This window comes from Emydura macquarii, unplaced genomic scaffold (assembly GCF_026122565.2).
Source record: "Emydura macquarii macquarii isolate MOO-44397 ecotype Brisbane River unplaced genomic scaffold, CSIRO-AGI_Emac_v2 contig_1390, whole genome shotgun sequence".
Lineage (NCBI taxonomy): Eukaryota > Metazoa > Chordata > Testudines > Chelidae > Emydura > Emydura macquarii.
The window spans coordinates 22516684-22543744 of NW_027131527.1; the positions used below are offsets into that span (position 1 = coordinate 22516684).

General features: G+C 37.1%; 1 protein-coding gene across 10 annotated transcripts in view; it reads right to left on the reverse strand.

The window, feature by feature from the left end:
• The window catches only part of EXOC6 (exocyst complex component 6), a 178581-nt gene that overhangs the window by 54088 nt on the left and 97432 nt on the right, over positions 1-27061 (reverse strand). For 7 of the 10 annotated variants that reach the window (XM_067552863.1, XM_067552864.1, XM_067552862.1 and 4 more), the window contains 4 exons: positions 24653-24764; positions 22618-22752; positions 6463-6642; positions 2687-2716 (listed from right to left, as the gene is read on the reverse strand). In XM_067552863.1, coding sequence (XP_067408964.1) covers positions 2687-2716; positions 6463-6642; positions 22618-22752; positions 24653-24764 — 457 coding nt within the window. The remainder of the gene's footprint in view (positions 1-2686; positions 2717-6462; positions 6643-22617; positions 22753-24652; positions 24765-27061) is intronic. The other 3 variants (XM_067552865.1, XM_067552868.1, XM_067552867.1) reach the window with 1 other exon arrangement.

A 27061-nucleotide genomic window follows, 5' to 3' on the forward strand; every position in this document is an offset into this window, starting at 1 on the left:
TCCTTTACCACTGTGGGGTCAGGAAATTATCCCAAGGGAACATATACCAAGTTGTCTTTGTAAGTTTTAGCCAAGAGTCACCAAATAAGATCCATGTTCTTTCTCACTGGTGATGCAAGGAAGTGCTAGAGCATCTCTGTTGGTGAAGACTGTAAATGTTTCCCCAGGGTGGAGGGCAACATGCTGGCTAGCCTTAAGGAAACTGTTGTGAGGCCTCTCCTAAAGAAACCATCTCCAGTCCATTAACAGGAGTGGATTAAATCAGGTTTTTTGTGTGTTATGAGATGGTTAAGAAGTTAAGTGAGGGGACAAAGGCAATGGTGCATTCAACATGTTGATGAGGTCCAGTACAGTGAACCCCTATCTATTTAAACTGGGGGTTGAATTAGGTTTAACCTGGACAAGACAGAAATAATGTTAGAGCTGTGGGGGAAACAGTTGAAGCATTAGCAATTAATATAATTAATATAATATAATATAAGCACCACTGATTAAGAGCAGGTAAAATTTATCCTTTTAAGATTTAGGCTGATCTTGGATACTGAGATAGCAGAGCTTTGGTCAAAAGGGCATTTTTCCAGACTTGTAAGAAGTGCCCTTTGGAAGCAGATCTTGCTACCTTTGCATGCCTTTGTCATCTCCAGATTCAGTTATTGTAACATACTTTGCATGGTGCTACATACTGAGCTCATTTTAAAACTGAAGGTAGTGCACAACATGGCTGCAGGTTTATTTAAGGTTATGTTTCACTGAGGAAACACATTACCGCCAGGGTTCCAGAATCCACACTGCCTGCCAATACATTTTTGGGTAGAGTTCAAGGTGATGGCTTTGAGTAGAGGTACTCAAACTTGAGCTGCTTCAATACAGAAGAGAGAAGGCTGCTGGCAAGGCATTTTTTATGAGGCATCTTGGCTTTGGAAATTAGTACTGCCCCTCCTTGGTCTACCAGAGTCTATCTTCTGAACATTCTTCAGAGTCCCCTTTTTTCTCAGGCATTGGAATGTGGGGAATGCAGGCTGATGGATATGGTGGGTTATTTGATGGGTTACTGTTTTTAAAGAGAATTTGGTGAGTATTGGTAATTCATTAAGTTTTAGTTTTAATTGCATAAAATACCCACAGCAAACTTGAGATGGATGCCAAAAATTGGAATTAATAAAATGAAAATAATCCTAAACAGATTTGAGTCGAAAAGGTAAGGGAGAGTGGAGGAAAATAATATAATTTCATATATGTACAAAAAAAATTCCTTTTCATTTGTGAAAAGATGAAACAATTTAAGGGACACTATTCAGGTTTATATACTCTCCTGCTTTCCAAATTACTTTGAAATTACTTCCCCCCTCAAATTAGGAGATCAGGACTCCTCCAACTTGCTTTTGACAGCCAGTCCTAGGAATGATGTGTTATTAAAAAATAATTCAACTGTTTGGCAGCTCCAGATACAAATTTGTGAACTACAATATATGCATACACACTCTGATGGAGTTTTTAATATCGCACCACTGAAAGGAATGTTGTTGAAGAAGACACTGAGGAATCCTGGCCTTTAAAAACTACAGAAAAAAAAAACATTTAAAGGCAATAACTTTGAGCCCAGAAAACTTTGACATATTTCTTTAAACTTAATATATGTGTTTTTATTTCTATATTTTACTAAAAGCACATCAACTTTATAATTCCAGTAGTGCATTTTCTACACATCTCTTTATGTTTACATTCAATAAAACACACACACACTATCACAGCTGGACTGTGGAGACTCTTGGATACTTAGTAGCACAGCTCTTGCTAGATTCAGCAAAAACAAAATAACCAACATCTCACTCTACTACAGATATATTTTCCCACAAAAATAAAGATATAAAATATGTATTAACTTAAAAAAAAAAAAATGCTTCTAACATTTACTTCAAAATCATACATAATAAATGCCTTACAAATCCTTTCACTTTTAAAAATATGAGCCTAATGCAATCAAACCCAAATTGGATATAATAAATAAAAATTCTACATCCACGTAAAATTACAAAAGTAAGTCAATTCTGCAACTCTATGTTCAGAAACAATTGCTAATAAACCCAATATTAATTTATCCATTTTTATTATTCATTATCATGGAAATAATCTGTGGTGGATCAAAGTAAACTGCTTTTTAAAAAACTCGATGACCTGAAAATAATCAGGGCATGGAAGCATCCCTAAATGCAATCCATCATCTTTTTACACAAATACATTAGAGGGCAGACATTCCTTCAACTCCAGCCAGCATGTGTACCAAAAGGGATACAGAACTTTCTCCAATTCTTTATTCTGGGCCACCAGTTTTTCCATTTTAATCTTATTTTGTATGCACACCCCTCAGCTGCATTTTGACACCTGACCTCACTTCCAAAAGTGCTTAAGTCTCCTCTGAATTATCTCATATGTGATGCAATACACACCCTATCATATTTCTGCAAGGCTTTTAGGGATCCTTCTGTCCCAAAGTACGAAAGACCAATGTTAGTAATTAACCTGTCTCTTGCATGCAACCACACAATGAGGAACCCAGTGAGTCATCGAACCAAATGGAAGGTTTATTTTAGGTTTTATTAAATGGTTAAATATTGAAGCAATAAGCCTGCAGGCAGTTCATAGTTTTTCAATTTACATGCTTTTTCTTCATCTTGCATCTACTTACCGACATAGCTGCATGGTCATTGTTGTTATTCTGAGAAGGAAACCAGTAAGGCAATCAAAACAAAAAATTAAAATGTACTGTCAACATCAAAAGAAATTTTGGCATCAGTAAAAGGGAAGAAAATTCATCAGAAAACTTCTGTTTTATGAGTCTTGGTACTTAATTATTAAGTACTATAATTATTTTGCTATAGTCTGCAGGAAGGAAAATATATTTTAGATAGAGGAAGGATTAATTTGCTATATAAGGTTTTGATTTTCTTAACACTCACAGAAAATATTTTGCTAGATCAAACTGATAATTTTCTAAAATTCAAAGAAAGTAAAAATTCCTTGGAAAATGTATAAACAAATAGTATAAACAAATTAAAAAGAATTATTTTGCAAAGAGACACAAAAAAGTGATGAAACTGAAATAGGGGCATTTACTATAAAGATTGTGTTTTTCAGTGGGAATGACTGTATGTCAAAATAAAAAATCCAAAGTAACACACTCCTTACGTAACATTTTCTGAGTTGATCTTCTAGCAAGTTTTAGCTGTAATAAGTCTTAATGATATATTTATCAAAATATTTAAAATAAAAAATTAAATGGTTCCTTTAAAATATTTTCACCGTGTACATTTAATATCCCAACTACAAAGCACATGGTTATCAAATTTATTAATTATTAAAATATTAATACATTATTCATATATTTCATTCAAGCAATACTTAGGAATGCTTTAGGACAAATGCAATAAAGTCTCTGTTCCATCAATAATTTAATTTTTCACAAATGTTATTATTAATGGTAATTAGATAGAGTAATAAATGTGAAAGGAAAATGTTTTCTTTTTTCAAGACTTTTATGCTAACATTGTTGCTAATCTGCAATACACCAACACCCATGGAGTACATGAGAACTTTAAGGAGAAACAATGCTAGAGAGACATAAGATGTTCCAGTGACGCCATAGTAGGTATGAGAGCAAAACCTGAACAGTTTGGGTTGTCACCTTTACCATGTAGTACCTAGATGCAGTAACCTTAGATCATAGTTAGCCTGTTTTGTGTTCTTTAGATTCAAAAATAAAATGATATAATTGCTTAAAACAAGTTTTTACATTTTATATTCAGTTTTTTTAAAGTTATGTCTACATCAGTGCAGAAACATTTAAGTATATGCCCATATACAAGCACACTACATGCATGTACAGACACGCGCACACACACATGTGATGTGACTGTTTCTATACGTTTACAGATAGTTATTCATATACCAAAAATGAAGTAGATTCATGAAGTAGATAGATGAAGTCAGATGCCCAGGAATCATAATGTGTAACCTTCTGCAGTGCATATGCATACCAAAGCATAAGCATGAGCAGGCCTGAGTCTAAACCAACCCCCAATGACTGAATCAGGCTATGGAGAGCTCCTGGGAGCAAGGTGGCCATGTCTCCAGACTAGCAAACACCTGAATTATATTCTGCCTTTCTGCTGCGTGGATATAGTAGGGATAGAGGGAGAAGAGGCTCCCTGTACCCTCTTCTCTCTCTCTCACCACACCCACAACCCACTGAGCAGGACTTGGTTCTATAGTTTCTGGCTATAGATAGCATGCTGAGTTATTAAAATGATTTATTTGAATATCCATGATATTTCTATCACTGATGCAATAAGGCATCAATATTTCTTGAAGTAAAATTACGATGCTTTAATTTTGTTAATGAAACTATCTAAAACTATCCCATCCAAAATCCTATATATGGCACATTACAATCTAGCTTCGCATAAGACACCAAAATCTCTAAGGTTAGCCTTGTTTATGTTTTATTAACTTGTTTAATTATGAAAACTAGACAGCTTTGTGGGCTTGTCTGTTGAAAATACCTTTATTGTAAACATCCTTTTTAGGACATATATTTCTTACTATTAAAAATCAAACTCTGAAACCAACTATAAGGAAAAGAATTAAAGACTAAACTAATTTTCATGTAATTTCTACAACTCTCACACACTAATATTGATATACAGAGAGCTGTGGAACAGATTTCCACATTTTGTTGACCTGTCCACAAATCAATCAACCAACCCGCTCAAGCAAATTTGTCCTAGGTTATTCTATTAGAAATATCCAGAATAAGACAAAAAGATACCACCTAACATGTTATTGGAACTGTCATATTGGATCAAATTGGTAGTCCATCTAGTTCAGTATCCTGTCTGATACAGTGACCAATACCAAATGCAAGAAACCCAAAGTAGGGAATTATAGAATAACCTGTCTATAGGGGAAGTTTCTTCCTAGCCTTCTTAGCTAGATCTTGGGTTATGCCCTAAAATATGAATTTATATCCCTTCCATTCTTTCTATACAATTGTTAACTGATATAACTACTACTTTCCATCCTTTCTGATTCACTGCTTCAATGTTGGCACAGATGAGCAACTTCTTGCAAAGAAATGGCACTTATGTTAGCCCACTAAATCCAGGGTGATTTAACATGTAAAATAGTGTCACCAAACTGAAATGGGCACCCCACCAAGAGCACAAATGGCCATAAATCTTATATGTATATCAATTATGAGCAATGAGGCACAGTCTCCAAAAGAGGATTAGAAATGTTCCACGTCCCTCATATTTCACACAGCTATTAACCTCATGTGCCAAAAAAGGAATACTTTGAGAGTGAGGGGAATGAAGACAGAGAAAAATCAAAGCCACTTTAATATTAGAGTTGGAATACCAAATACCTTTGTCCACCAGCTCTAATATCTTCTCTCCTCTACAAATGGCCAAATATATAATGCTTCAGATGAAAGCGAAAAAATCTCAAATTCCCTTACCTACTGTAATTATGCTATAGTGTTCTATAGGGTGAAATTCTTTCCTGATTTAACTTCCAACACAGATGTGGAAACTCAAGGCTAATAGGAATATGTTATATTTATTAATAAGAATGTACACCTGTCCAGAGGCACTGCATGTGGCTAAAGCAATCACACATCAAATGATAGCAACAGGGAACAAGCGGAAGCATAATGGAATTCATAAAGGCTAGATGTTTTGGGCCAAGTTCTGCTGTGGAACTGATATAAACTGGATGTCATTTAACTGATTTCACTGAAGTTACTCCAGGTCTGCAATGGTATGAACTGAGAGCAGAATTCCCCCTAGTAGTTGTGCACTTGTCTTGAAAGTGACCAGCCAGACAATGGAATATAATAATTGATACATAAATTAGATGGACTTACTTGGCGCTAAGGAAAACAAGGAATTTATCTGATTCATGAATGAAGATTAGATTCAGTGGGAGCTCAAACAGGTAGAAGCCCATGGAGTTTTTATGGAGAAAAAATATTTTTTCATTCAATAGAGCTTTAGGTTTAAATTTTTTAAATTTTGCATTCTATGGAGCAGTAGACGTGTCCACAGAATTGGCAGGCACAGTTAAAATCTGGCCCTTAGTGATTTAAGTTTTCTGAGATCTAAAAAACAGTATGAATGTTTACTGCTAGTAGTTTAATTAAAAAAAAAAAAAGAAGAAGGAGCTTTGAGCTGCTTTGTTTATTTTCTTCTTTGAAAGTAAAAATCTTTCACAAATCTGTCCATCATAATATATATAATTTTACATTGAATAATGCATCAGTTAACATGTAAGCAAACTGAAATCATACCTACTCCACTAAAATATTTACTTAAAAGCTATTTTAATTCAAAATCAGAAAGAGTTAAAATTTGTAGAAAACAGGACTGTAATAATCTGAAAACAAAGTCAATGTTATATACTTACAGGCAAATGTGTAAAAACTTGAAATGTGCTTCTTAAGAAATTAATAAGGTCCATTAAGTATCCACTGGCTCTTCCATCAGACTCAGACATTGTCCAATCGTAGTCAGCAAGCTGAATAAATTCATCAATTTTTTGGTTCAGTTTTGTGTATATTTCTCCTTCTGCTGCATGTCTTGCATCCTGAAAAAAAACAATACTGCATAATTATCACCACTCATAACGTTATTAAAATGGACATAACTCCACTGATAGACGTGCCATTTAACAGAGCACATGACTTTCTAGGAACCAAATAAAACACTGGCTAGTTTTTAAATTCATACTGTAACTTGTGGCTTGAAATCACTAAGTTGCCAGTGGCAACTTCATTAAATCCTTGATTTTGTAATTTTTAAAAAGAATATCAACATAATGCCATCCTGAATATGGTTTTTCTGATACTATGGTTAGATGTACTACAAAAGTGTTTATAAATGAATCTCGCTGTAGAGCAACATCAGTTCTCTTCAGACTCCTCCAGGAGACTTGGGAGTTGGAATACAAAAAAATCAATCAGTCTGCTCTTCTTTCCAGTGAAAATCTTTAACTGGACAAGGAACACATTTATTTGCCCACTTTACAAAGAAAATTAATAATGAAAAAGCTAATGATCATATCTGTTATAGCTGAGCATCCAGGAATCACAAGATTTTACATTAATAATATACGCTCTAAATAATATCCTAAATTGCATATTTTATGAATATGCATTTCCCTCTTCATAAATGACAACGTAACACACCAGGTTTCAAAACACACCAGCTAATATCAATCTGTCCTCAGCAATATCCACTTTTTTCCATCTCAGTCATCAGTATGCTGATTTTACTTTGCCAGAAAAGGTGGCCATGGAAGTGACTTGAAAGCCACAAGGATGGTTCAGTGATTAGGGCATTAGCTTGGAACCTGGGAGTCCTAGATTCATTCCCTGCTCTGTCAAAGATTTCCTGTGTGATCTTAGACAAATAACTTAGCCTCTCTGTGCCTCAGTTCCACAGCTGTAAAATGGGGATAACAGCAATTTCTTACTACACAAGGGCATTGTAATGATGAATACATTAAAGATCGTTAAGTGCTCAGATACTATGCTACTAGGAGCCAGATAATTATATAAAATAGATTCCAGACTTGGTCGTGTCCCATATCGCACCTGAAGTTCTCATAGTTGGGAATCTTGGCTTGTGCAAAATTCAAAGTCAAATCAAAATTTTGCATGGTTTAATTAATAAATTAATAAAATCCGTATAATCTGATCAGTTGTAAAACCAAGGTGTAATGTGTATTGGGGGGGGGGGGGAAGAGCACAGTTATTTACCATACTGTAACTGTGGTTCGTTGAATATGTTCTCCTCACAGATTCTACTCTTGGTGGGAAACATCAGATTCTTTTGAATAGCAGTGTCCACTACGGCCATGTCTGTGCCCTGAATAACCTCTCAGCCCACAAAGCTGAGGGCAGAGACTGAGGTGGCCTCAACTGCCTCAGTTCCTTTGTCAATTAAAATCCCATAAGAGCTCTGTCTCTGATTAGCAGGGATGGACGACAGGTCGCGGAATCTGCGGGCACAATACATCTCAAAGAACCATAGTTACTGGAGGCTAAGTAACTGTTCTTTCTTCCTCAAGTTATTGTTCATACAGATTCCACTTTTTGTGACTAACAAGCAGTTGCCTATTTGCTTAGAGGTGTATAAGAGGCTGTGAGTTGTCCCTTCACCAGTTCAAACAGAACAAATAGTCCTGACAGTTTTCTGGTAATCCTCAAGGATTCTTCCCACTACTTTCTGCAAAACTCACATTGTGCCACCACAGGGATGAGGGACTGTACTCAGGGAAGGAAACTTTTCTGCGTTCTTCTGAGGAAGAGGAAAATGAATACACGTCTTCCAGTGGAGGGGCAGTTCTGTCAGGCATGCCCTGCCCTGTCTTGCAATCAGTACTGAAGGGTGTTTTGGCAGTAACATCATGTAGCCTCTTGATGACAAGCGAGTCCAGTGCCGGTCCCTCAAAAGGTCTCTCTGTACCGAAACAGAAATCCCATGGATAATGGTAGGCAGGGTCTCAGATGGTGCCACAATAATGGGCCTTGGTGACTAACTGGATGATGCCAAGATTGGTGCCTTGCTGTTGGTAGCAGAGACACCATGGTCATTGGTATGGGAACAGTCAGTCAGTGCCATCTTGGATTTCAGCATGGGCGCACCAGGATAGGACTACATCTTCAAGCTTTTAGAGGAGTGAGCCTTAGGCTTTTTGCCCACTGTTTGGACACAGGAATTGGTGGCTATCCTGGTCCCTGGAGCAATGCTTCTGACAGCCCCTTTCTGAGGACACCATTGATGTGGCTGACTATATCAGTTTGGTGTTGGCCTTGGGGATAGTAGCTCACAGGTTCTTCATGCCTGCCCACTCTCCCATGCCTGGGGGAAAGGCAGCTCCAAGGGACTTGTCTTCTCCTGCTTCCCAGACCTACTGTTATAATATTAGAGAGAAGGAGAGGAGAGATGGAAGAGGGAGGAGTACAGAGGAACTGATATATTGTTCACAGGAGAGAGGGGTAGAGAGCTGCTCTGAGCTACTGGGCTCTTTCTGCTCTCTCCTCCTCTTTCCCCTTTTGTAAGAATGGTGTCTGTTACTTCTTCTTCCCTCTCTCTTGAGAGCTCCTGAGGCGATGGGAAGAGAACTCTCTCTCCTGCAATAGCTGTGATTGGCTGCTCTCTCCCAAAAGGCAAGGAAGTGGGGAAGACAGCCTGAGAGTTTTTCTTCCTGAATAATCTGAAAATTGAATTAAAGATGGAGCTCCTCACATCACTGTGAGACTAGCTCCAGCAGGAGCCAATATTGTGTTACTCTAAATTAGGCAACACTGGAATTATATTTACTTGCCCCTAAATATATATATATTTGTGCCAGGTGAGTGGGGAAGTAGAATTTAGTAAGGCTGCTCTAACTTGCTACTGCAGGAACAGACAATAAAATAGCTGAGCTGCTGAAAGTTGGCAGGACAAGTGATATCAAAATAGTAGAAAAACAAAGGAGGTAATGGGAGCAAGAGGAAGTACCAGATGACCGTCTAAAAGTTATAGTTGTACCATTCATAAAGAAAGGAGATCCTGCTGATATGAATAACTACAGAGGTATAAGCTTTTGGTTGGGACCAGGAAAAATCAACAGATTAAGGGCAATTTTAGAGGAAGAACTAAGTGAGAAACAGTGCAGCTTCAGAGCAGGCCTTAGCTGCACTGCTCTGAATATTGATGAAAAAAAGCAAAAATGGGGATTAAAAATGTTTGCTGTTTTCATTGACATCACAAAGGCATTTGATTCAGTTTGGAGGGAAGCATTATGGAAAGTAGAAAAATCATATGACATTCCAGATAAGATAATTGTAGTTATAAAAGTTACGTACAAAGACTCCTGCAATGCCATAACAATTGGTGGGAAATAAAGCAACCGGGTCACGTCAAAGTTTGGTGGAAAACAAGAACGCATGGAATCACAGTCACTTTTCATCATGTTCTTAAACTGGACATTAAGAGCATTAGACAAATCGGAGAGTGTGACACTGGACGATCAAGGGTTAAGCTCCTTAGCTTGTGCAGATAGTATTGTACTACTGGCAGATATGTTTGCACTGATGATGATACTCTTCACTATCTTAGAAAATCAGTGTAGTTGACTTTGACTTACTATAAATGCCAAAATGATAAAGTGGTTGCATCTTGGAAAAGGGACAATAGATAAAGTGCAGCAGCAAAGTCACAGAACAAGTAGAAGCTTGTGAATACCTAGGAAGCAGGAATCAGTAAGGTTACAAGGAGATGTGCATTAGTTACAAGTGCTGCACAGAAATGGATGAAATTATGGCGCGATAAAAACATCATATTTGGTACTTAAGTGAAAATGTATCAAACCAGTGTACTAATGGTATTACTCTATGGTGTAGAAGCAGCTGCATTAAATGAAACAGACATCAGAAGCCTGGAGACAGAGGAGATGAAGAGTTCTTTGAAAGATGATAGACATAAAGTGAAATGATTTTAAGATAAATGAAGGAGGAGAGTAGTATGTGAAATCAGGGTACAGGATTGGTTACAATCACAAAGATTAGAATGGTGGGCATACTGCAGAAGACAAGTAGACAACAGGATGCAAAAGTAAATAATGCAAGCACAGCCGAGGTCAGTTCGATCTAGAGGCCGATCATTGACTAGATGATGGGACATCATACACAGGGACATGACCAGGCTGGGGTTAATGGAAGAACGAGCCATGGACAGGAATGAATAGTGACTCTATGCTGTTCCTTGTATCTGCAAAGATACTCCAGGATGAAAGAGAGAGAAGTTCTAACTTGTACATATGTAGATTTTCATTAAAACAAAAACTTTCTCTGAATGTTGATAATTTTTCCATGGAAACAGTGAAATTCTAAATTCTGATTTAACTTTTTAACCTATCAGGAAATTCGTAACTAAATCTTATATGGCACTCTTAATTCTCCCTTCTTGTTTGTACTTATTAAGTATTTGTTAAGTTAAATTGTTAATTTTTAAATTAACAATGTTAAGTATTTGTTAAGTTACTCCCACTACAAACCAATATTCAAGTTGGCAGGAAAACTCCCACTGATTTAAAAAGAAATAGGATGAGACCCTATCTGGAGACACACTAATTGGGTCTTTTGTTGTATCATCACATGACATTGAATGTGACATACAATTTTGCCAAAAACTTATATAGGTTATGTAGGTGTAGGAAAAAAAACTAATGAAAATAAGTAACAACACAGGTAAATGTACACACATATTTTACATAGCTATTAAAATGTCAGATTATAGAAATCAGTTGACATGCAACTAAATTTACTATTTCCTGCATAATTTCCTTATTCTTAATAATTAGAATACAAGGTATATAAATTGAGAATCTTATTTTCTCTTTCATTTACAGTTCTTTGCCTAGAGTTTCCTTGGGGAATTTTTAACAGAGGAAAAGCATTTACTGAATGTGTAAAAATGTCAAATGAAAGATTATCCTAAAATGGCATTTTACGATCAACGCAACCTGTAAAAGCATCAAACAGCTCTCCTAACTTGACATTTAAGAGTTTAGCAACTTGTTAAAATGTCAGAGTATTATATGGACATTTACTATTTTGTAGATTGCTATGATTGTAAAAACATCAGTTAATGATAAAACCTTTATGTGATCTTTTTTTATTTAATTCATAACAATCTGTAATAACGGCATGTTAACTCCAGCAGGAGTGACCTTCCTGGGCCTAGTGTGATTGATGGTTTTAAAAAAAGCAGAAACTGAAGGATTGGTTGTATCCTACCACCTGCCAGTTGGATTGAACAGCTGGCACAGGTCTATTTAAACAGTGACAGCACCAGTCCCACTTTTTGTCTCTTATAGCCAGCTTTTGGTTACAGTGAGTTGGATGGGAAGGATTGGTTTCTTTAATGGCTCGGCTCCTTTCTTTGTAAGAGGTCTCAGGGGGCTGCTCTTCCGTAACGTGAAGTATCATATGTAATATATTGTAGGATTCCATTTTAATCAGCCTGCTCTTCAATATTTGAATGAGGCCATTAGGAGGTTTAGGGCTTGCCTATGTGGGGAATTATTCTGAAATAGCTCCTGATTAAATCCCTATGTGGATGCTCATATTCTAGAATAAGAATGCTTTATTTTGAATTATTTTAATCCACTGGATTATGATAATCTGGAATAAAGCACTCGTATTCCAGAAAAAAAGTTTCCACATAGGGCGTTAATCAGGAATAACTATTCCACTTTAAACTCACACCCTACCTTAAAATGAATTAACTTCTCAGTGTAGACAACTCCTTCATGAGGAGACATAGGTTTCAATATGCTGATGACACCCAGCTTTATATCTCTATCTTGTCTAACCCAGATGGAACCACTCATTTTGTATGTGAATGAAACACTGTCAAAATAAATTAAATAAGATATATATTAAAGTGATATAACAAAGGAAAACAGGCCAATCTCTAAACATAGAATAAATTTAAAGAACATAAGAATGTCCATTATGGGTCAGACCAATGGTCCATCTAGCTCAGTATCCTCTCTTCCAACAGTGTCCAGTGCCAGATGCTTCTGAGAGGATGACCAGAACAGGGCAATGTATCAAGTTATCCATCCCCTGTCATCCAGATCCTGCTTCTAGCAGTTAGAGGCTTAGGAACACCCAAAGCATGGGGTTGTGTCCCTGATCATCTTGGCTAATAGCAATTGAGGGACCTACTCTCCGTAAATGTACATAATTCATTTTTATCCCAGTTATACTTTTGGCCTTCACATCATCTCCTGACAATGAATTCCACAGATTGACTGTTGTCTGAAGAAGTACTATGTTTGTTTTGAGAGGTTCTTCCCTCTTATTCTATGATTCCTTACTTTTCTTAAGAGCCTTTGGTGCGGGACCATGTCAAAGATTTTTTGAAAGTTCAAGTACACTATATCCACTGGATCACCTTTGTCCACATGTTTGTTGACTCCATCAAAGAATTCTAATAGATTGGTGAGGTATAATTTCCATTTATAAAAGCCATGTTGACTCTTCCCCAACATATCACGCTCATCTATGTGTCTGATAATTCTGTTCTTTACTATAGTTTCAACCAATTTGGAGTGTTTTTTATAAATCAGAGTCAGATTAGCTATCTGCCAGTCATCTAGTACAGAGGCTGATTTAAGCGCTAGATTACATACCACAATTAGTAGTTCTGCAATTTCATATTTGAGTCCCTTCAGAACTCTTGGTGAATACCATCTAGTCCTGTTGACTTATTACAATTTAATATATCAATTTTATTCCAAAAGCTCCTCCACTGACACTCCATCTGGGACAGTTCCTCAGATTTGTCACCTAAAAAGGATGACTCAGGTATGGGAACCTCCCTCACATCCTCTGCTGTGAAGAGATTTCCATTTTAAAAAAATTAACACATAGGGTAGAAGAATTTATAAGCTGATCTTATGGAATGTAAGTGGAATCAATAAGACTAACTAAGAAAAGGAAATTCTTCATCACTTAAAATGTATGGGACTTGATGTAATTTGCCTCCAGGAGATGTATTTAATAATAGTGGTACATACCAAATTGCAGAATGGCTGAGTTAGTGAGGTGTATGCAGTTTTTCATTAAAAAGAAAAGGATTAATCAAAAAAGGATTTTCCATTACAAATGAAGTTCCACAGGGAAAAAATAATACTTTTATGTCATGCCAAGGAGAAGGGAAACCATACAGGGTATCTTATAACCTTGCTGTCTGCGCTTATAGTTAATTCAATGATATTTTTTCTGGTGCTTAGATACCACAGTGACAGGCACAGTATGAGCATTTAGATAATTAAGTGAAGTATATCTCGCTCTATACACAAGAGGTTATATTGTTGTCTAAATCCCAAATGAAAAAGTTATGAATATCTTTAAATAAATGTGCCTTGAAGTTACTGTATACACTACACTCCAGAAACAGTATAAGTGAGAGTACTTAGTAAACTGGTACCTGACCATAATATGGACGAGAAAAAAGATGATAAACTGATAAAGACTAAAGTGAAGAAAAATAAGGAAAATTAATTACTGAAGTTCTAGAGACATGGTGGTGAGATAATATCCTTTATTGGATCAATTTATTTTGATGAGAGAGACAAAGCTTTCAAGCTTACAAGCATGTGAGCTCGAATGCTTGTCTCTCTCACCAACAGAAGTTGATCCAATAAAGGATATTACCTCACCCACTTTGTCTCTTTGATTTCCTAGGACCAACATGGCTACAACAACACTGCATTACTGCAGTTCTGTTTACTGTAAGAGAGGGAGGGAGAGAGACCATAACAAATTCCTTAAGTTAAGAGCAATGGCTCCAACTATCAGAAAACAGAATAAAAAACTGTCAGTCACAACTGTTACTAACATAACCATCCTAATTCTACGCTCAGTCAAAAGACTTCCAAAGCAGGAAAATGGAGAAATATAATATTGAAAGAGATTCTCACAACGTGAGAAGCAATCCCTGACTATAGGTGAGAGAGATCTAGGATGGGGCAGAAGAAGGCTAACAGAATTTTTCATAAATAATTTCCACTTGTTTTAGGTTTTCTCTTCCCCATCCTACGATAAATATTAAGATGACATCTTTATGCTATGCAAATTCAGCAAATATTAAGATTTAGGAGGGATTCTCTTGTGGAGCAGCCATAAGCATATATTCCATCCCTGTCCCACTCCATCGTGGCTTAGTGAATGAGTTCATTATAGAGACCAAATTTAAAAAACTGAAAGTTAGGGCTAAAAAATGACAGGCCACTGTAATCAGCCTTCTCTGTCGAAGAGCTAACCAGGTCTCAGACACTGAGAAAAGAGATATCATCCCATCTGCACTAGTTGAATATGTTCTTAGAGGGTTAAAGCCTTCTCCTTCCTGATTGACACTGTGAAGAGGGTTTGGCTGAGCTAATTAATTTTGCATGACAAACATGGTCAGGAGAAAGCAGACCAGAAAAAATGGTTGTTACGATGAAGTTTAACGTGACCATCTCAGTCTAAGAAACCTTGGAAGGGAAACCTTCCCAAGGAAGCAACTTAGCAGCTGATAATTCTGAATTTAGAAAGGAAGAGACTATATGTGCAAGTTCTCAAGACTATAAACCTATAAATAGAAGACTGAGGGAAATCAGCTAGGCCTCAACCATCAGGAAATTCCCAAGTGCAGAACTGAACCTGGTACTTACATATTAAGTCAAGTGAAGTTCTATTGAATTCCTTACTTAAAGCAAAACTAAGAGGAACTATACTTAACACCTGTGGTTAAAGGGAATGCTGATATTCTCAGAAACATATTTGCTAACACCACAGGGAGAACTGGACTAAACCAATGAAAGGAGAGACTCTATGCCATGTAAGAGGAACCACCTTAGAGGCTGTCCATGGTCACCTCTTACTAGAGATTGTGGACAGAAAACCCCAATTTTTGTCACAAAATAATTTCTTGATAATCTTAATCCAGTCATTCCTAATCTATTTGAGAGCCCTAACTAAGGAGTTATAACTGATCTGAGATTAAGGGTTAGTTTAGAGAAGTCTCTTATCACTGAATAGGGGAAGAGATGCCTGACCAGCACCTCACCAAATAAAAGAGACGGGGCAAGAATAGGGCAGCTGCGCCTCAACCTTCAATCTTCTAGAGAAGAAGAACTCCTAAAATATACTACAGGCAGAGCATTTCCAGTGAGAAGAGAAAGCCATAGGACATATTTGAGTTGCTAAGACAGACTGCTTTCTTAACAGCAGCAGTGGACAGAATTTATTTAGTGACCAAAGATCTTTAAAGGAAGAAGAGAAGGCTCCTATAGGCAGGAAATAGCATCCACACTGCTTTGGGTTTGGGGAGCAGTGGAAGTTCCTGCTCTGCAAACAACCTGGTCACATGGACCCGAGAGCGAGAGAATGAATGACTGGACAATTTGGTTATGACAGCACTCCCTAGTCAGAAAGAGTCCTTGCAGGCAAAGTTAGTCACGAAGACAGACATGTGGGAAGTGTTAGTTGCAACATCAAGTCAGAAGTGAGACCAAATGGTCTCTTAGCTGGGATATGTGAGGTAAGGAGGAAAGGACCATGAGATGAATCTGGAAGAAGAGGAAAGGACCCTGTTTGAGAGTGACCCATGGGTGGAACTAACCAGTATGAAGCTCCTTTCTTTCTTTCTCCCAGATGGGTAGCCCCTGCAGTCTGTTTTCTGCATAGTGCAACAAGTGTTCCTGTTAGGAGGAAACCAACCTGTAACAGAAGAAGTGAGGGAAAGATCACACTCTAAGTGCAGAGGCCCAGAGAGTCTAGAAAACAAGAATGGGATCTTGGCAGCTGTGATGGCAGCCAGGACCCAAGAGGGCCAGAAATGGATGCACAGCTCTCAAGCTGGATGACAAACTGGATGAGCAGGCAGAAAATTGACAGTATTTCAGGGAGACTAAACTGAGCCTTAAGAACAACATGTATGACTTTAAGGAGACTGCTTTACTCTAAGCACATCCCAGGTAAAAGAGCTCTGAGGGAACTTATGAAGATGGTGGATTTTTCAGTTAGTTCCTTGAATATGTTCTTGTATGATTGGGGACCCTTATCTGTGAGGACTTCTGCAGCAAAAGATTCCACTCCCTCTTTTTCTAGTATCCATATTTTCTATTTTCTTCTCTCTGAATTTGTCTTCTTGTTGTCTCTCTTCTGCACAAAAGTTGTAAGAAGAGTTTAGAAAAAGAATTAGAGCAAAGTGCTGTGGTATGAGGTTGCACTCAAATTCCTCCAGGACAAAGGAGGCAGAGAAAACTGAGATAGAAATAGACATGGTGTTTCCTTTACCCTGATTTTGAATAACAGTTTTTTATCTCCATTCTTTCTAAAATGTGTAGCTATAATACTTAAAGTAAGGACACTCCAGTATAGGATGGGGAAGAGGGAGATGTGTAACAAAATAGGAGTTCCAAAAAGCTTAGCTGACTTGCACCTTGTTAACGTATGGAAGGAAACACACAACATACAAAGTGAACTGCTTTGATACAGAATTATTTGGATAAATTTTTCTTGCCCAAATTAGCTGCAGCAAAAACATCAAAAATAAAAATTTGATGTCCATACGAACTAGAACATGTTCATGGCTACGTGGAGTCTCTTTTTATGGGATATTCACAGAGAGGAATTGTCTGAAGTATTAGGAAGAAGCTACACAGAAATAAGAAAAATAGAGTAATTAACACCCCATGTGGGATAAACTACCAAAATTGAAGGAAAAAAATTAAAGGATTAGCATGCTTATCCAATATCCTTACTAAACACAGACACAAACATTCTGTGATGAGTTCTAATAAATTTTGAGAGATTCATAGAAAAGTTAAATAGGGTTTACTGAAAGAATTTAATCAGCAGACAATTTGAGGTGAACTTTAAACTCACCTGGCCAGATTAAAGCACCTGGATAATTTTCTTACCTCTTGATTCATGGAAAGTTCTTGGTTGGGTTGAGTGGTTAATTTAAATGCTCAGAAGGAGGAATCTATACCCATAGCCAATAAAAGCTCTACCTATAGAGATACATATGTGCGAACTCACATGGGAGACAAAATTGGTATGGTCACACTGCAGGGAGCCCTCTTCACCTTTGCTCTTTACTCTACTTTCAAAACCCTGAGCAGAACAAATGAGAGCTAATGGAAAAATGCCAAGCCTCCAGGTGGAAAATATAGAACATAAATGCACTGTACTACAATGATGATATCTCACTGTTCCTCACCCATCCTTTAACATCAGTGCCAGAGGTGATATTAGAATTGGATAGGTTTAGTCTTGCATCTAGGTACAAAACAGAAATATAGAAGACAGAACTACTCAACAGGATTAATCCTTTTTTAGTCCAGGAATTTAAGAAATCCTGTTCCTTTGTTTAGATGTACCAAATTATAAATAAATTAATAAATACCTAACATTCAAGTTGCAACTACTTAAGAGTTACCTAATAATTACCAGTAATTACCAAAAAATCAAGTCAAACAAACCACGCTTTTGCTGGAAAGGATGTGAATTCACCACACACACCTTCTAGGATGTGTTTAGAATATTTGCTCACACATAAAATTTAACATGCCCTTGACTTCTGCTTTCACAAAGATAACCTATTATGCTTTGGGAAACAGTCCCTCAGGTGTACAAAAAATAAAGAGATATTTATTCAAAATATATATCCTAACAAGGATATTCATCATCACACTATGACTCTTCAGAATAAAACTACAAATTATAGCCTGACTAAACATAATGTGAGAAATATCCAAAGTCTTTATGGCTTTCAAATTGAAGTCTCTTCTACGTCAATAGCCAACAATTTATTAGGCAAGTATTAAGTATTGGATTTCAGAACTATACTTGTTGCCAAAGAATCAAAACATGATAGGAATAGCACGGATACAGTTCTCACTTCACAGCTCTTTCTATCACCATTCAAGCTGTCATAAGAGAATCAGAGAAAAGTCATTTCTCTTGTGGACCTCTCTCCATGTTTTCCATTTCTCTTCATAGACATAAAAAACTGCCATAAAAATCCAAAAGGATTAATACATAACTGCCATGGTCATTAAGCTGGAAGCAGTATCACAGGAACCGTCTGGTGCTTGCAGAAAATGTATGGACTCCATCTGAACCTCAGCTACTACAGACTTTGCTTACTTTTTCTGTTTCTCCAGGAGCTGATCCAAAAGAGGTGCACTTATCCACAAGAGTGGGAATCCATATAGGCATTTCTCAAAGGAGAACTTCTAGTTTTTTTGGAGATTCTTCAAAGATTTCCCATTGGCAGTTTTAGATGCACTTCCTCTGACCTGTTAGTTCACAGTTTCCATACAAGCGTATCAAGATATTGTAAGATAAATGATTCCATATTTAAAGCATGGATAATTGTAATTTTATTACTTTAATTGACAAATAGCTAACCGTAAGGCTAGTAGTAGTTAGGAAGATTTTCCATTCCATTATTGTGAATTGTAACTCTGAATGTAGGGGAGATCTCTGCATCTTCAACAGTGTTATGAAGAATTTATATTATTTGGTTATTAAAAGTTCTAGAGAGAAAAGATCTTTATAATTTGGAAGACTGGTCAACAAACAGACATACGTAAATTTTCATATATTTTCAAATACATTAAATGTGATTATCTCCTCTTTTGTCATGAACAAACCGTAAAGAAAAATTAAAAAAACCAAATATAAAATAACCGCCAACATGCATGATCAAGTTAGAGAAATTGGTAGGTGTAACCTCAAAGATGTTTGGCATAAACAATCTTCCAGTATGTCTCTCCTCAAATATGAACCCATCAATACCTACAAAGATACAGTTCATTGTGGATGATCTATAATGGGATTATTGCACATATACCCAAAGCATGACATTTTAATTAATATCATCATGTAATTCCCAAGGAAAGACATTACTTTCATATCCTGACATGTTTACTGTTGTAAGGCTAAGCTAATTATTAATATAAGCTCACTTCATAACGTCTACATATTCTACAGAAATCGTTTCATTTTAAATTCCAGTAGGCAATGTAATTTTACCTAAAAATTAAAAGTGTAAACCACAAGGCAACTGATCATATTGAAATAGCATCTCAAAGCCTATGTTGTGTTCATTCAACTTCTTATTCAAATTATTGTGAGACAACCTGATTTCTACCCCAATACCAATAAAAGTATGGCTCCTATGTGTTTGACACCTTCAAGTTGCTTCCAAGGACCACATCTATTATGTGAGTATTGTTATGAGGACTGACAGCTGTATTCCTATGGGTTAACTTTCCCCTGAACCTTGTAAAGATCCTGACCACTGCAGGTAAACCAAGTAATTTCAGCTTATTTTCAGGCCAAAATCTGCTCTATTTTATGCATAGTTGCCCACAGTCCGAGGGACCCTTTTGGCAGCCAAAGACCATTAAACCACAAAGATACTCCTGCCATGTCAACTTTCCTCTGAAAATGCTCCCATGCCAGGGCCAGAAAAGTTTACAGCACAGTACCACTACACTGGTTTTATGTCATAGGGGAATTCCCCTTACTCTAGAGGAATCTCCAGGTAGCCAGCTCAGCCATCTTTCTAGCTTATATGTGTCACTGTGGTGCAATACAGTCTGAGCAGGGGCCAGAATCTGGTGTAATTTTTCTTAGTCATGGACATTTTGAATTACTTAGCTAGAATGGAGCTTGCTCACATATTGTGACTAGGTTTGTAGTCAGTCACATGCACCTATCTGACTTATGACTGAGGAGGAAGGATGGCTTTGTAGTGAAGGTTGGGGACTTGGACTCCAGAGACCTGGGTTTAATTTCCACTCTGCCATGGACATCCTTGTAACAATGGGCAGGTGACTCAAGCACTCAAAAGTTACAAAATCCCAAAAATTAAGGTTGCCCATGCAACCTTAATTCAGCTCCCTTGTACGTATGCATTATGATACATGATTTAATTACAAGATCACATGCATTTTTTCCTGAATAATTTAACATAATTTTTTATATGCAATAGATAAATAGACAGATACCAGAAATAACAAATTCAGTGTAAATTTAGGAATGGTTTCCATTTGGAATCACAGATGTCTACCTTGTAACATACAAAATTGTAATGCAATACACAATGGTTGTGATGTCAAAATAATGGCATATTTCATTATCAGATGATAAAATAATAATGGTGATATTTTAGCAATAGACTCTAATGTGACTGTTTGGGTTTCCTTTCCACATTCCTGAAAGTTTGGTTTACCCATTGAATCCTTTATATAGGTAGCAATTTTAAATTAAGATTATGCAAGTGGAAGTGAAGTAGAATCTTAAAGCAGGTGGAAAGGTGTTTTTCAAGTGCTAATATGTGTACTTTGTAGTAACATGTGCGATAAACTGACCACTGCGTACATTCCAGAAAGTATTTGTCAGGTAGCGACCACAGTCAGAGGCAAGATATCTGACTAGACAGAACTCTGATCTAATCTGGTTTGGCAATTCTTGTCTAATTGAACATTTTAAAGATTAAACTGTGGAAAAATATATTTCTGAGTGTAAAAGTACCAAAAATAAAGAGATATGGACATATGAAGCTATAATGGATAAATTTACAGGATTCCCACATATTAAATGAGTATTTTAGCAGAGGATAAAAATTGGCAGAGTAGCTTGAATACAGCGGGATTCTTTTGGGCAGGAACTATTTTTTTTATGATGTTTGTACAGCGCTTCAGACAATAGGTCCCTGATCCTCGACTGGTGGCCTCTAGGCACTATAATACATATAATAACAAAAACAATTATCCTTCTTCTATATATAGCTCTTTTTTGTGCTACAAGTCTGACATCTATAACCATACAGATGTTATTCATAATGATTTAAACTATGAATAAACAAGATTATAATCCTAGAAATTATCCATTAGGCCAGATAGATGCATATGATCAACTAATATCAGAGTTTAGCAATCAACAATTCTTTCCTGCCCATAGTCCCTCCCCCCCAAGTTTTACTTCCCTGCCCCCCCTCTTAGAATAGCATGAATTATATTGACTCAAACCTTTTAATTCTAGACAACTGACATAGTTATAAATAAACGGGGTGGTATATAGCCAGAAATAATTACATTTTTATATATATTATTATGCATGAATACTATTTCTCATTTTAAATGAAAATTCAGTAAAATCTGATTCTAAAAAGACAAATATATAAGTATTATTGCTTTATAAACCATTTGTAAGTGAAGCTCCGCATTCTGTCTTGCTGTTGCATAAGAGCCTTCAAAACAATGTGTTTTCTAGCAGTGCTATATCAGACTCAAGTTTTCATTCTTGGGTTTTAATTATATTTCAACAGTTTCACTTTTTAAATTCTGTCTCTGACATTACTAAGTAAGAACACTTGGAAATATATTATGAAGTACTGCTATTATAGCAGAAAAAGGCAAACAGTTATATATATATAATATATATATATTGTATTGTATATATTTGTCTTTTTAGAATCGGATTTTACTGAATTTTCATTTAAAATGAAAAATAGTATTCAAGCATAATAATATATGTAAAAATGTAATTATATATATAGAGAGAGAGCAAGAGAGAGAGAGCAAACCTGTTTGTTTGTTATGTTTCTGAAACTAAACATCATACAGTATAGGAAGTACAATCTATTAAAGTTTATGGTGTGGTAAATAATAAAACCTCAAGTTATCCTAAGACTAAGGCATGAACTATCTGCAAGAGTTTCTGACCGTTTCAATGTAAATACAAACACATTTTCATATTCTATTAATAATATTAAAAATGCCATAAAAGAAAAATGACATTAACCTACTCATTGTTAATAATGATCATTTATCTTTAATTCTCAACATTTAGGAAAATGTTAGTATTAAAGTATTGTAAGAACCTCCTGGGCACACCTCCCCCCACCCTTTTTTTTTCTTTTTACAGTTAATTTATGATAATTTCAATGCAAAGATTTTTAAACTTCATAATTTAAATGGTGACATATAACATACCTTAAAAGTAGAAAGACCATAAAGTCTTGCAGTGTGAACAGTCTCTTGGGAAATATTTGTAATGTTAGTTATGAAGTCCTCAAGGTATTTACAAGCTTGTTCCAGGTGTGTTGTGTTTATGATGATCTGCACCAGCTACAAAAGACCAAAAATCCAGTAAAATGCCCTTCCATCAACAAATATCACCTGATTTTTTAAAAGAGTTATTGCTTTCAGCCACTGCGTTACTAGTAGATAATTACAATACTACAGGATACAACGGAATAACTGCCATTTTTAAAGTCAGAATGCAAATACTGCTTACAAGTCATACTACAGTATAAATGCAAACAGTCAAAAGTTTAAAAACAAATATTACAGCCATCAATTCATTAAAAAGAAATTCCATTTTATATTTTAAGGGTGTTGCTATTTAAAAAAGACCGCCATAGCCAAATTAATAATTCCATACCAGAAAAATATCTGTATTACATGAAATGTTAAGGTCACAAAGTGAAGCACTCAGAAGTTAGGAAATTTCAAAATTAAGATTGCTCCTTTGTGTATAAACTATGCCTTGATATTATTATATGAGATACTCTTTTTCTGCCGTAGCCATTTCCTTGTTCAGTACACAAAACAGACAGGGCTTAATGGATGAAACAGCAGTTCAACATTTCTTAAATCATCACTGTACAGTGTGTGGTCCCATGCCTCATTTACTGGATGGCAGCCAAACTCTGCACAATATAGAGGATTCTTCTCTCTTTATAAGCTTTTCTATGGCCCTTACTCATTTTAGTAACTAAGCACCTCAAAAACAATAAAGATTTTATCTTCACATCATCCCTGAGAATTCAGGACGTACCCTGTTTTACAGATGTACGACTAAGGCACATTATATGTGCCTTGCCCAAGATAACATAGTACCTACGGACTAGAACCCAGATCTCATGGCCTCAGCCCAGTTCCCTTTAACTGCAATATCATTCATCAGCTTTCAGTGGACCCCTGCTGCTACCCTAACACAGCACATAACTGCATGAGACACCAGACTAAGAGCTCATCTAGACAGTGAGTTACTGCTTGGCAAGTCTGGACGTGACTCTACAGCACACCAGCTTACTGTGCACTAACATCCCATGTGTTCACTGCAGCAGCAGAGTGAAAGTCCTAGAGTACACCCAACATGGGACATTAGCGCACGGCAAGCCAATGCACTGTATATTCACCCCCTGGCTTGCTGCACACTAACTTGCCACATACACATGCACTAATTCACTTTCCAAACCTGTCTCATTATCAGTCCAATACACTGAATGAAGCTGGGGTCTTGTGGAAAAAAATAGTATGTGATCATGTAATAAAGTATTTTATTGCAATGCATACACAAAAGAGGGGCAGGTGATGTAGGGACCTTAACTTTTTATGTCTTGAACTGATTGCTTCACTTTGCAGCTGTAATTGTGTGTGCGTGTGTGTGTGTGTGTGAAATTTCCTCTTTTTAAAAATATAAAGAAAGAAATTCCTCCATGTTCTACTATTTGTACAAAGCAAAAAAATATTCACTGTGTAACATGTGCAATCAATGAGGCAGGAGCCCTTAACTCATTCCTTGCACTCCTGTGTCATGTGTAGAGTCCTACCAAATTCACAGTCCATTTTGGTCAATTTCACAGTCCAGGGGTTTTAAAATTAGTGATGTGTTTTTCATGACTGTGAATTTGTTAGGGCCCTAGTTATGTGAAAGATAGGACTCCTTCAGTGCAACCTTTCCTTCAATATGCATCCACATATAAATATATATTTCATTAGACCCAACATTTTACAGTTTTGTCATTTTCATAGGGCAATACACATCTATACATCTTCCTCTTTTTAATTTCTTGAATTTGTACATAAAAGTGTTTCTTGCAGTTTAAAACCAAGCAAACTACTACATTTGTTAATCAGATCTAAAGCTTAATATTACAATATAGTTGGATTTATGAGAACATGTTTAGCAGTAATTGTCCTTTATAAAAAAAATCCTTCGGCTATGTATTTCATAACTTACCTCTGTTAAACCTATGTGTGGCTTCTTGGTGAGATTTTGTAAACAAGTGCTTAAAGTTCTGGTTAGCAGCAAATTTGTAGATTTTCTAAGCATATCATCTATTTCTGTAGAACTGAAAAACAAAGTTTTGGATACTGTTAAACCTACACTGAAAATTACAATTCTTTAATTGAAATACTTAGCACTTTCATTTTCAAGCTGGCTTACAAACATTAACTAGCCCTCTCTGCTATGGTGGCTCTAAGTTTCAGTCTTTGACTCTTCCTCATCTCTGCTTCATGGCTGCCTGGGTCAACTTCCTTCTCTATTCATGTTTGGATGTGTATTTAAATGGAACCTGTATCTACTGTCATTCCATTCTTTCAGGTCCTTCCTCCTTTCCCAACTATTTTCCTCCTGTCCTAGTTATTTTCTCCTTAACAACTCCTGGCTCTGCCACAGCTTAATATTCAACATATCCCAGAATGATATCCTTTTAATTAGATGGATTTAAAGGATATCATGAAAATCCCATCACTAAAATCCAGGATCAAAATTACTCAAATACTCACTGCACTTACACTGTATGAATTTCTGAGCTTGCACCAGTAGTGCTTCACAGCTACTTAGGGAAAGGCATTGATTGGGTTATCTGAGTATCTTGTGGTATCAGATGTTCAGGCCATATAATCACATTAACTAGTAACCTATCAGTCTCCCCATAAAAATGCCATTGGGGGAAGTGAAGAAGTCTATCGAGTGCAGTGTTTCTCAAATGCGGCCACCAGGGGCTTTTCTTGCGGCCACTGCCTCCTCGGCAGTGATTGTTGGGGGGAGAGGGGGGAAGGGCAGGGGTTGGGCCCTGCCGCCCTCTGGAGCCAGAAACGCCAGAGGAACAGGCAACTGATGTGAGCTCCCCACCTTCCTGGGGTCATAGGGTTCGAGCTTCCAGCTTCAGCCTTGGGATGAGGGTGGCAGCCTCCAGCCATGGGGCTTCAGGCTCTGTCCCCGAGCCCCAGGCTCCCCCCATCGCCTCTGGCCCCCACTGCCTCCTCCAGCCCCGGGCTTCAGCGAGGCGGCAACAGGCTCCATCTTCCAGGTTCCGGCCGCAGGGCTCCAACCACAGCCACACAGTGGCAGGTGCTAGCTCCGGGCTCCCTGCCTGTTGCCTCTGGCCCCCACTACCTCCTCCACCTCTGGGGCTCTGGCTGTGCAATGGTGGACTCCGGTCCCCAGCCACAGGGCTTCAGGCTCCAGTCCCGGGCTTGCCACTCCCCGCACCGCCCCTGGCCTCTACTGCCTCCTCCAGCCCCCCATCCATCATCCCTGGCGCTTGTTGCCTCCCTATCCACCTCCCCATCAAGGGCTTAATTTGTCCTTCAACTTGCTGGGACTGAGTAAATCTGCTGTGAAAAGTGATATTTGTATGTTTATTAACATTGCTTTTCACTGCATCCCAGTTAGGTAGCAAGTTTGCTTCTGTGAAAAATGATATTAACAAACATAAAAATATCACTTTTCACATCAGCAGACTTACAAGCTAGCAAGTCTTAAAAAAATAAGCAACCAAAAAAGCAAAAGAAACAACAACAAGAGACAAACATGCAGAACACCTTATTTTTGTTTCTAATCTGTTTAGGTACAGTAAAGAATAGAGACAACTGTATGATATTTTTATTATTGAGTTTACAAACAAATAAACCCACATAAATAAAATAAAATGATTTGGACATGCATATGTGCATATTTATTTGATTTTCCTAAAGTTAATTAAGTATTTAAGGAAAAATCGTCAGAGCGGCCAACAGCAAGAGCAACAGCCCTGAGGCCACCAAAAAATGTGTTGTGGGAATCCCTGGTCTAGAGGCTCCCTCACTGCCACATCAAGGTAATGCGTGGTGATCAGAAGGCAAGTGGGAGACAGGAAACATCTACACATGTTACAGAAATAATATCTGTCTACTGACTTGGTTAAATAGTTAAAGAAATTTAATCAGCTTCAGTATAATTAAAGTGACTCTTCTGTGCCCTTCTGATCCACAGCAAGGACAAAAGCATGCCTTTCACACCCTTTTCAATAGAATCAAGCTTTGCAGAGATCAGAACATTAACCTGTCTCTAGTCTGAAGTGACTGGTTGAGAGTTCTGTTACCAGTCAATCACAAAGAAAATTTTTTATTTTTTTTTTGGCTTCAGAGTAGTGCCTCCTCCCCAGAATTGTTGCTGCAATGAATGCAACATTCCCTTACTTCTAACATGTAACACTATAAAAAGATTATAAGCAAAGCCACTACATATACTGGCAGGTCATGGAACACCATAATGGGAATTAAGGACTGGCCAGGAAAATTGTGCCAGATGAACAGAAACACATTAACTACCAGCACTGTGTCACCAGCAGCTAAGCAGTTTAAAAACAGAAATATAGGA